The sequence below is a fragment of the Anolis carolinensis genome, unplaced genomic scaffold (genome assembly GCF_035594765.1).
Source record: "Anolis carolinensis isolate JA03-04 unplaced genomic scaffold, rAnoCar3.1.pri scaffold_9, whole genome shotgun sequence".
Classification (NCBI taxonomy): Eukaryota; Metazoa; Chordata; class Lepidosauria; order Squamata; family Dactyloidae; genus Anolis; species Anolis carolinensis.
This window is the reverse complement of record NW_026943820.1, coordinates 3404933-3417203: the sequence shown is the minus strand read 5'-3', so window position 1 is coordinate 3417203 and position 12271 is coordinate 3404933. Positions and strand designations below refer to the sequence as shown.

The window sequence follows — 12271 nt, the reverse complement described above, 5'->3', positions numbered from 1 at the left end:
CCTGGAAAGGTTCCATTTCCACCTGTGCTGATGTCACAGGTGTTGTGAGCCAATCCCAGGCCGGCCTTGGACACCCGCCTCTTACATAAGCCATGACGTCACATAAGCCTCTTCCTTTGCAATAGCCGTGCATGGGGCGCATGGCTTTTGACACCCGAGGCCAAGGCTCCCAAATTAAGCAAGAACGGAAAGGTCCCCAGCGTGACTGGTCCTTCCCTTTTGCCATCATTTCAGCTGCATTTGCTGGTATTTTCGTTTTGAGAAACCCAATAGGCTTCCTATACAGCTTGAACTTGAGGCCTTTTAATATTGCAAAAATATTACATTTGCAGTTCATTTGAAATGCAATTGCTGTGCCTTGACTTTTGGGGGGAAAGCACCATTTCTTATTACTACTACTACTACTACTACTACTACTACTAAGGTAAAGGTTTTTCCCTGACGTTAAGTCCAGTCGTGACCGACTTTGGGGGTCGGTGCTCATCTCCATTTCTAAGCCAAAGAGCCAGCATTGTTCGTAGACACCTCCAAGGTCATGTGGCCACTGGCATGACTGCATGGAGCCCCATTACCTTCCCGCCAGAGCAGTACCTATTGATCTACTCACATTGGCATGTTTTCGAACTGCTAGGTTGGCAGGAGCTGGGGCTAACAGCGGGCGCTCATTCTGCTCCCGGGATTTGAACCTGGGACCTTTGGGTCTGCAAGTTCAGCAACTCAGAGCTTTAACACACTGCGCTACCACCTAAACTTGCAGACCAAAAGGTTGCAGTTTCCAATCCAGGGAGCTGACTGAGCACCTGCTATTAGCCCCAGCTTCTGCCAACCTAGCAGTTCGAAAACATGCAAATGCGAGTAGATCAATAGGTACCGCTCCCACTGTTGATTGTAGGTTAGCCACAGCTTCTGCCAACCTAGCAGTTCGAAAACATGCAAATGCGAGTAGATCAATAGGTACCACTCCCACTGTTGATTGTAGGTTAGCCACAGCTTCTGCCAACCTAGCAGTTCGAAAACATGCAAATGCGAGTAGATCAATAGGTACCACTCCCACTGTTGATTGTAGGTTAGCCACAACTCCTGCCAACCTAGCAGTTCGAAAACATGCAAATGCAAGTATATCAATAGGTACCGCTCCCACTGTTGATTGTAGGTTAGCCACAGCTTCTGCCAACCTAGCAGTTCGAAAACATGCAAATGCGAGTAGATCAATAGGTACCACTCCCACTGTTGATTGTAGGTTAGCCACAGCTTCTGCCAACCTAGCAGTTCGAAAACATGCAAATGCGAGTAGATCAATAGGTACCACTCCCACTGTTGATTGTAGGTTAGCCACAGCTTCTGCCAACCTAGCAGTTCGAAAACATACAAATGCGAGTAGATCAATAGGTATCACTCTGACGGGAAGGTAACACGGGTGCTCCATGGAGTCATGCTGGCTACATGATGTTCCCGCTGGAGCGGTACCTATTGATCTACTCACATTTGCATGATTCAAACCGCCAACCTTTCGGTCAGCAAGTTCACCAGCTCTGTGGTTTAAGCCGCTGCACCATCGGATCTGTGTGTGTGTGTATGTATGTATGTATATACAGTAGAGTCTCACTTATCCAACATTTTGGATTATCCAATGCAGTCTGCCTTTTAGTAGTCATTTTTTTTTGTAGTCCATGTTCTCAATACATGGTGATGTTTTGGTGCTAAATTCGTAAACACAGTAATTACAACATAGCATTACTGCGCATTGAACTACTTTCTCTGTCAAATTTGTTGTAGAACATGATGTTTTGGTGCTTAATTTGTAAATTCATAACCTAATTTGATGTTTAATGGCTTGAGGATCTTGGACGAATGGAATTAATTATATACATGTTTTTAACGTTTTTATAATGTATTTTAACAATGTTATCAAGGGGACTCAGGGCGGATCACATTACACATATAGGCAAACATTCAATGCCTTTTAACATGGAACAAAGACAAACAAACACAGGCTCCGAGAGGGCCTCGAACTCATGACCTCCTGGTCAGAGTGATTCATTGCAGTTAATTGCAGCTGGCTTGCTCTCCCGCCTGCACCACAGCCCAGGAGATTAATGGATCTATACGTATTGATTTGCTTTTATGATTGCATTCTTTGGGCATTAAATTTTGCCAATTTTTGTAAGCTGCCCCGAGTCCCTTCGGGTGAGAATGGCGGGGTTTAAATGTTGTAAATAAATAAAATTTCCTTAATCCCTCCTTATTATCCAACATATTTGCTTATCTGACGTTCTGCTGGCCCGTTTATGTTGGATAAGTGAGACTACTGTCTATATAAACTAAATGGGAACAGAAGCTTCAGAAGGAAAAGGAACTGTTTACCAAAATACTTTATTTTTCAGCATAACCCCTCCAAAAAAAAAGGACCCTCCTCATTTGGACACACATCCCGACAACACCTTTTTTTGGGGTTTTTTTTCCCCTCAACTAAAACAATCTTTTGCTCCAAGAAGAAAAAGACACGTGGGATTCTTCCGACTGGTTTAGTTCCTGGCGGGGATTCGGTAGTAAGGCTAAAAGACAGACAAAGGAAAGGGGGAAAAATTTCCCCTGCGGTAGAAACCACGTTGCTGGAGACGTTCCAAAGACACAGCGAGGCTAACTAGAGCACAGAGAGTCTGCTGCGCATTGCGGGGCCTGGAAAAGACAACACAACGGGGCCGAGGAACGGAAACCAAAGGGCGCCGCCGGACACAAGTGGGGTGATTTCTCTCCCAAGTTGACCAAAGTGATCTTCCGTCTCTCTCTCTTTCTTTCTCTCGTTTAAAAAGGATCCACAGCCAAAATAAAACAAGAACCGCAAAATCCGGAAGTGTCTGCTCGTCGGCTTATTTATATATATATATTTATATATATAAAAAAAGAACAACAACAACGGGAGCCAGTCTCGGGCGCACTATACTTTGCCGGGGATCTTGGCCCGTTTGCGGGCGATGGCGTCCTCCACGGCCTTCAGCTGCTTCAGGAGCTCCTCCCGCCGCAACAACGTGCTGGACTTTCCCGCTTTGGCCGCTGCTGTTGCCGCCGCTGCCGATGGGGCCGGAGGGGCGGCCGCTTCGCCCGCTTTGCCCGGGACGCTGGTCACTTTGCTGGAGCCCTTGGACGGCGGAGAGAGCGGGCGCTTCCTGCAAAGAAGAAAACACAACACGGTGAGACACAAGGCGTTGAACCGATATGGGTTCTAAAGCAGGCATGGGCCAACTTCGGCCCTCCATCCAGGTGTTTTGGACTGTGGCGCAGGCTGGTGAGCAGCCTGCTGCAATAAATCACTCTGACCATGAGGTCATGAGTTCGAGGCCAGCCCGTGGCGGGGTGAGCACCTGTCGATTAAAAAATAAAAAATAGCCCCTGCTCGTTGCTGACCTAGCAACCCGAAAAATAGTTGTATCTATCAAGTAGGAAATAAGGTACCACTTATAAAGCGGAGAGGCAAATTTAACTAATTTACAACATTGGAATGAGGAAGTGCCCTTTTTGATTCTCTCTAAAATCTGACCATTGACTGTGTTTTGGAACTGACCGGTCAAACAGACCCAGGCACAGGGTTAACCTTTGAGGCACCAAAAGGTGAGTTGGCCAATGTCATCTTTCTTTATACCTCTTTGTCTGCAATATCCATCATCTATCTGTCTAGATCTATCATTGACTGGTTGATTAATCTATAATAATACTAATACAGTAGAGTCTCACTTATCCAACATAAACGGGCCGGCAGAACGTTGGATAAGCGAATATGTTGGATAATAAGGAGAGATTAAGAAAAAGCCTATTAAACATCAAATTACGTTATGAATTTACAAATTAAGCCCCAAAAGATCATGTCATACTCGACAGAAAAAGTAGTTCAATATGCAGTAATACTACAGTAGAGTCTCACTTATCCAACACTCGCTTATCCAACATTCTGGATTATCCAACGCATTTTTGTAGTCAATGTTTTCAATATATCGTGATATTTTGGTGCTAAATTCGTAAATACAGTAATTACTACATAGCATTACTGCGTATTGAACTACTTTTTCTGCCAAATTTGTTGTCTAACATGATGTTTTGGTGCTTAATTTGTAAAATCATAACCTATTTTGATGTTTAATATGCTTTTCCTTAATCCCTCCTTATCCAACATATTCGCTTATCCAACATTCTGCCAGCCCATTTATGTTGGATAAGTGAGACTCTACTGTATTATTATTATTGAGGCACCAAAAGGTGAGTTGGCCAATGTCATCTTTCTTTATACCTATTTGTCTGCAATATCCATCATCTATCTGTCTATATCTATCATTGACTGGTTGATTAATCTATCTATAATAATACTAATAGTAATAATAATAAAAGGTAAAGGTAAAGGTTTCCCCTGACATTAAGTCCAGTCATGTCTGACTCTGGGGGTTAGAGCTCATCTCCATTTCTAAGCCGAAGAGCCGGCATTGTCCGTAGACACCTCCAGGTCATGTGGACATGGGCATGACTGCATGGAGCACTGTTACCTTCCCGCCAGAACGGTACCTATTGATCTACTCACATTGGCATGTTTTCGAACTGCTAGGTTGGCAGGAGCTGGAGCAACAGCGGGCGCTCACTCCGCTCCCGGGATTTGAACCTGGGACCTTTCGGTCCGCAAGTTCAGCAGCTCAGCGCTTTAACCACGTTGCCACCGGGGCTCCCTACTAATAATAATAATTTTATTTATATTCTATCCTATCTCCCCAGGGGAACTCCCTCTATCCTATCCCTTCCTCCCTCTGTCCTATCTATCTGTCTATCTATCTATCTATTTCTCACCCTCTGTCCTAATTCATCTTTATACAGTTTACAGAACTTTGCAGAGAATCCATCTGGGCCTGGGGCTTTACCCGGCTCTTCCCATGAGATTCATTTTATGTCAATATTGATCTATTTTCTTGGGTCTCTCTGAGCCAAAGGTGCCAAAGGGATTCCCTGCCAAGTCGGATCCCGTTCGGCTGCTGCGAAGGAGGCCTATGCGCTCTTGTTTCTCACTGGGAGAGATCGCACGAGACAATTTTCAGAGCGCCTAGGGCAAAACACGAGATACGAGCCAAGGGAGGAAACTCACTTGTCGGCTTGAGCCGGGGAGGGTTTGGGGTTGGGGCCCCGCTGGCGCTCCTGTTTGGGAGACGAGAGCCTTCCCGCCGGCTTCCTGTCGCGAGGACCTGCGGAAAAAACACAAACAGATCCGATGATTTCATGATGGTTATTGGTATTATTTTAAGGCTGGAGTGGCTGAAGTTAGGACAAAGGGATAGAAATCCCCCTCTCTTTATTTATCTTATGTTTACAATACACAAACGAGACAAATCTCAACACTTACAAAAGAGGGGCAGAAATGTTTCAATTCAATAACCACGTTCATGTGTTTGCTGGCTGGCAATATAAATGTTCTCAGACATAAGGCATTAAAAATGAAGTTTTCAGCCAAGGATATACAGTAGAGTTTCGCTTATCCAACATTCTGTATTATCTGCCTTCTAGTCAATATTTTTGTAGTCAATGTTTTCAATATATGATGTTTTGGTGCTAAATTAGTAAATACAGTAATTACTACCTAACGTTACCGTGTATTAAACTGCTTTTTCTGTCAATTTGTTGTATAACATGATGCTTTGGTGCTTAATTTGTAAAATCATAACGTAGTTTGATGTTTAATAGGCTTTTCCTTAATCCCTCCTTATTATCCAACATTTTCGCCTATCCAACGTTCTGCTGGCCCATTTATGTTGTATAAGCGAGACTCTACTTTATTATTATTATTATTATTATTATTATTATTATTATTATTATTAATATTAGAGCTGCTGAGCAGCGGAATATGCTTCGGACTGGAAGTCTCCTTCCCTGGAGGTTTTAAAAAAGAGTCTGGATGGCCATCTGTCAGGAGGGCTTGAGGTGTCTTCCTGCTTGGCAGAAATGGATTGGACTGGATGGCTTTGGGATCTCTTCCAACTCTAGGATTCTATGACTCAATTAGTCAAATGATCAATTTCTGCATGGCAAAATGGGGTTGGACTGGATGTCCTTTGGGGAACCCTTCCAAATCAAGCCTGAGAATCTGGTGGAGTCTTCTTCCCTGGAGGTTTTTAAGCAGAGGCTGGTGTTGCGAATCATCCTGGACTACTCAAGTCTAAATGTAGTCAGATAGATGATAGAGTTAGATTGAGGGAATCCTTTCCCTGTTTCCAAAGCATGCCTAGACAGGCTTTACTGTGTTTCACTCTATCCTGTTTACGTCACATCCCTTACTTTGAAGTTAGCAGAAATGTGAATCTCCAGGGACACTAACTTCTCATTGGTCAGAATGTCTTTTATGGCCCCAATAAACTGGACCGTGAGGTTGGAACCATTTTGGTTCTCTCCTCTTCCCTTTGTTCTTCTAGCTAACAAGAAGCATCTTGCTGTCTCTCCTGGCAAGATGTAACTATTTGGATGTTTGTTATTTTTCCTTAGAAACCAGTCTAGAGTAGACTATCCAACTCCCAAGCCTTTCTATCTACAATGGAGTTCTTTTTACCTGAATAAATACTTTTTGAACTTTTACGGAGACTCTGCAATCGATTGCCATCCTAAGCTGAAAAGCTTCTCTTTGCTCACCCCGTGTTGCATTTGAAAGCTTTCGCTACTCTGCTGCATTTTGGTGGAATCTCCCCCAGAGAGGGTTAAATTGAGTCTAAGCGCTCAGAGATTACCACAACAGCTGGATGGCTCTCTGTCAGGAAAGCTTTGCAGTGTGTTTTCCTGCCCAGAAAAAGGGTGTCCCTTGTGGTCTCTTCTAATTCTAGGATTCTATGCTCAGTCATTCCTGGTGGATGTTTACAACAACCCGGCAAGATAGGAAGGCCGAAACTGAGGCAGAAGTGGGACTGAGCCAAGAGTGGCATGCCTGCAGGCCTTCCGTGGCTTCACGGCCGCGTGGCATCCCAACCAGGGACTTTCCGGCACTGAATGACTCTGACTGACACAATGCATTCCTTTTTCCAGGGAGAGAGGAATGTGGCACAGTGAGGGACGCTCCAAGGAAAGCCTTAGAGCTGTGAAGCAACTGCAAGCGTTTCGCAGGACTGGGGACGGAGGCCTCGGTTGTTGTATGAGCGACAGCAAACGGGGAAAGAATCCGGGTCAAAAGCTGTTCACCCCGACCTCCAGGAACCGTCTGGCTGGCAACGGGGAGCTGGGTTTGCCAACAGTCGCGATGACTCTCCTGGCATCCCTGCCTCAACAACAGCCTTGCGACACAGCCGAGGGAAAGCACGGGATGGGGATTTCAACACTTAAGCAGCCAAATTGCCCAACGGAAGTCTGAACCAGCAGCACTGGGAATGGCACAACTTTGGATAATAAAGCCAAAATATGTCTGCATTGAAACAGGTGCAGGGATTTTAAAAGAATGCACAAAGATCCTGACTTCTGCAGACCCCAGTGAAAGCGGCATTGCAAAGTCCTGTCTTCAGTCTTCCTTTACATCTAAGAACAATATATTGTTTTATTCACCGGTTTAACTTGGGGTGTAAAAGTTGTCAAAAACTGAACCATATTTGTCATTTGGGAACTATTTTGTGTTACAAAGAAGGTATACTTTTTGGAGCACAAAACAAAAACATTTTTGTGCAGAAAATAACATTGCTGTGCCTAGAAAAGAGCGTTGTTTATTATGTGTCTGTTCGCTATATGTATTTTAACAGTGTTTTTCATTTTCTCACTGTTTTATCCCTGTCCATAGCCAAAAGGAGAGGCAGGTAATAGATGAATACATTGTTATTGTTGTTGGGTCTCCATAAGAAAATGGGCTGTTTTCTATGTAAGGAAACTCTATATAGTAGTGGTTCTCAACCTGTGGGTCCCCAGATGTTTTTGGCCTTCAACTCCCAGAAATCTTGACAGCTGGTAAACTGGCTGGGATTTCTGAGAGTTGTAGGCCAAAAACATCTGAGGACCCCAGGTTGAGAACCACTGCTATATAGGATTAGCTCTGATGTGTCATTCTCTTAAGTGGAGGGATTTTGGGAACTGTACGGCAAAAAGAGGACCATTTCCAAGCTCTGCATGGCAACACTGGGAATGAGGAAAGAGTAGTAGTAGTAGTTGTTCAAGGGCTTGTAGTTGCCACATGGTTGCCCTCCCACAACAGTCAACCAATGCCTTGCATGTTCACCTCTATCTGGAGAAAGGTTGATCCGTTTCGCCGGCGGAGAAGACTGCCTGTCCTTGTCGGAGGGTTCGTACCTCTTCCGGCTGCTTCCCTTGTCGGCTGCCTGAGAAAACGACACACAGAATGGGCATCAATGTACACGGGTCCAGGGCTATCATAGGCATATGCTTGCTGCATGTAATGTGGAAAAAATACTATATTTACACGAATGTAACATTCACTTTTTTGGGCTAAATTGCCTTGCCAACGTTAGGGTGTGCATTAAGGTAAGGTAAAGGTTTCCCCTGACGTTAAGTCCAGTCGTGACCAACTCTGGGGGCTGGTGCTGATCTCCATTTCTAAGCCGAAGAGCCGGCATTGTCCATAGACACCTCTAAGGTCATGTGACCGGCATGACTGCATGGAGCGCCTTGACCTTCCCGCCGGAGTGGTACCTATTGATCTACTTACATTTGCATGTTTTCGAACTGCTAGGTTGGCAGGAGCTGGGGCTAACAGCGGGCGCTCATTCCGCTCCCGGGATTTGAACCTGGGACCTTTTGGTCTGCAAGTTCAGCAGCTCAGTTCTTTAACACACTGCGCCACCAGGGGCCCCTTAGGGTGTGCATTAGATTTATGTAATTTGATAATCTTAGTACTGAACCAAAGGGGAAGCTGCTTCAGGAGCACTTGGAGCTTCTATTTGAGGGATGGCATCTCTAATTTAACTGTCATGGCTCAATACTATGCAATCCTGGGATTTATAGTTTGGTGAAGCATCCGCATTCTTGGGCAGAGCAGGCTCAAGGCGTTGTAAAACTACAGCCCCCATAATTCCATAGCACTGAACCAATGCAATTAATATGGATTCATTTTACAGCATAGATGCACCCCAAGGTTCCTTTTCCATTGCTGAAAGCTTTGGTGTTCCAACCTCTTTGTTTTTGAAGAAGGAATACTTTAAAATATATACCGTATATACTCGAGTATAAGCCGGACCCAAATATAAGCTGAGGCATCCGATTTTACCACAAAAAAACTGGGAAAACATTGACTTCAGTATAAGCCGAGGGTGGTAAATTTCAGAAATAAAAATAGATACCAATAAAATTACATTAATTGGGGGCATCAGTAGGTTAATTTTTTTGAATATTTACATAAAACTCAAATTTAAGATAACTGTCCAACTCTGATCCAATCATTCTTCTCATCTTCTTCAATGTAAATGTGCTTCTGTATCCTTTTAATAATAATAATAGAATAAAATAATACATGTAATAATAATAATAAATATATGAAAATAATACATGTCATAATAGAGTAAAATAATAAATGTAATAATAATAATAATAATAATAATATCAGAGTGAAATAATAAATGTTTTAATAATAATAATAATAATAATAATAATAATAATAATAATAAAATAGAGTAAAATAAATGTAATAGTAGCAACAATAATAGAGAAAAATAATAAATGTAATCATTCCAATAATAATAGAGAAAAATAATAAATGTACCATATATTCTTGAGTATAAGCTGACCCAAATATAAGCCAACCAGGACCCTCACCCGAGTATAAGCCGAGGGGGGCTTTTTCAGTCTAAAAAAAGGGCTGAAAAACTAGGCTTATACTCGAGTATATACAGTAATAGCCTTATTATTACAAAGAGTGCACCTTTTGCTACTGTGCATTATATTCGTCATCAAATACTTTTTTTGATTTCAGCATTGTGAAAATTGAGGAGCGCATTCGATTTGACGGTGCATGAGACTCGAGTAAATACGGGTGCTTCCAGATTGGACCCCCCCCCCCCCCCCGGGCAGGAACCAGCCAGGCACTGAAGCTGCAAGGCCATTCCATGCTAACCAAGGTGCCCATTTGCAACATTCACACCTGCCTTGAGCAGAAAAAGAGTTCTTTCTCCCACCCTGGACATCATTCCACAGATTATATAAACCTCACAAGACAAAAATCACACAAAGAGTAATAACGTCCAGAAATAAGATATAAATAAATATTAAGCATCAAAAACATTAAAAACCAATTGCAATTTATCGTGGAGACTCATCAACTATGAGTGATAAATGGTGATAAACAGGAGCCAGCAAGAAAATTAAGAGAAGTCTCTACCAAATAAAAATAAAAATTTAAAACAAAAGTCCTCACTAAAGCCAAGGAGGATTCTATGAAATGTTTAGCCAGGGGACTGCAGGCCTTCCAAGTGTTTTAGACTTCAACTCCCACAATTCCTAACATCTTACCTCATGTAAAGAGTCAAGCATTAAGCGAAAGGATATCCTACTCCTTGAGGAGCCTTACTTTATTTAACAGTGTTAGTTTGATCTCTTTGTGGGCGCTGAAGCCGGCGGGTTGAGACGGAGGCGGCTGCTGAGTGGGGGGCGGCTGCTGGGACTTCGTCCCCGGAGCAGCCTTGGCTGACTTGCTGGGCTGTCCCGGTGGGCCGTCCCGTTTCCGCTTCTCTTCCTTGACGTTACCACTGCCGCCGCCTTCTTTCCTGGGCTTCCCTACTGGAAAAGCGGAAGAACATTATCCCCAAAACCCCAAACATCCTCCGCCAGAAAAGGGGGAAGAGAACATAAATGTCGGGATCCTAGAATTAGGACCTGCCGTGCTTTATATATTCAAGCTATTCTTCCATAGTCTCTCTGGTTGATGAGTTGGTTTGATATAGATTTAACACTGTTTTTATACTTTGGTGTTTTTAATTGCGTTATAATTGGACCGTTATATGTTATTATGTTTTTAATTGCTTTTTTAGTTGGTGAATTTTGTTGTATGTCCTTGTAACCCACCCCGAGTCCCTTTGGGGAGATTTTTTTTAGTGTGTGTCAGGAATGACTTGAGAAACTGCAAGTCGCTTCTGGTGTGAGAGAATTGGCCATCTGCAAGGACGTTGCACAAGGGACGCCCAGATGTTTGATGTTTTACCATCCCATGGGAGACTTTTCTTATGTTCCTGCATGAGCTCCCCGGATTCGAACTGGCAACTTTGAGGTCAGCAACCCAACCTTCAGGTCAGCAGTCCTGCCAGCACAAGGGTTTAACTCATTGTGCCACCGGGGCTCCTTTCGGGGAGATGGTGGCGGGGTATAAAAATAATATAATAATAATAATATTTAAGATTAAAAGGTGGCATATAAATATAACACTACTAATATATTTTTATTTATTGCTCTTATATACCACTTTTCTCACCTCTGGCGGGATTCAAGTAAATGGCAAAAATTCAATGCCTCACATATAATAAAACAGTACATTACAAGTTTAAAACAATGACATATAACTAAAATTAAAACTATAAATCTTCAGACATAGACCTAAAAAAATTTAGACATTTAGACGTTGTACTGATCCCAAGGTTGTCATCTATCTGCTTTGATTATTATCAATACTACTAATAATAATTGTCAGGCGTGACATTTTGTATGCAGCTTGTTATGTGTTATGTCAATCACTTATGGTTGCACTACCATATACACCTTTAATAATAGTATACATTGCTAATTTGAGTATATTCCAGAAGCTGTTAGCTGAAGCTAATGGCTAGTAGAGGTGGGTAATAAATAATAAAAAAAATATTATTATTATTACAGCATATCTCATTAACTAGATATCTGCTGATAACTGGCAGGATGGGTTGTAGTTTCAAGTGCAGTTTGCAACCCAAGGCCTTTGTTGTGTGGAAGTAAGAAATGGGGGAATGAGATAAAACAACTGCTTTAAGTATCAGGATACAAATGAATATAACAACAACAACAACAACAACTCGGGAAGTGTTTGACTTGTGAATTTGTGATACAAAATCCAGCATATAGATCTCGTTTGCTATGTCATACTATGTCTTTGTGTCAATAATAATAATAATAATAATAATAATAATAATAATAATAATAATAATAGTGTTTTAGTTGCTTGACCTATGAGGGAAAAGACTGCGAAGAGTATAAATGCCAAGGCCTTTGGACAAATGGGGATAATGCCTGAAAAATGTTTGAACCAATCTATATATATATAAAAATGTAATGTACGTTTGTAGGACTGAATAAGCAACAAAACCAC

At 42.5% G+C, this 12271-nt stretch overlaps 1 protein-coding gene across 2 annotated transcripts in view; it reads right to left on the bottom strand.

The window, feature by feature from the left end:
* Positions 1-2357: 2357 nt before the first annotated feature.
* zc3h18 (zinc finger CCCH-type containing 18) overlaps positions 2358-12271 on the bottom strand; it is a 67626-nt gene continuing 57712 nt past the window's right edge. The window contains exons 16-19 of one of the 2 annotated variants that reach the window (XM_062961568.1): positions 10511-10716; positions 8210-8309; positions 5120-5216; positions 2358-3167 (exon numbers count right to left, since the gene is read on the bottom strand). In XM_062961568.1, coding sequence (XP_062817638.1) covers positions 2939-3167; positions 5120-5216; positions 8210-8309; positions 10511-10716 — 632 coding nt within the window. In that variant the 3' untranslated portion in view covers positions 2358-2938. Of the gene's footprint in view, positions 3168-5119; positions 5217-8209; positions 8310-10510; positions 10720-12271 lie in introns of both variants that reach the window. The other variant, XM_008122262.3, reaches the window with a different exon arrangement.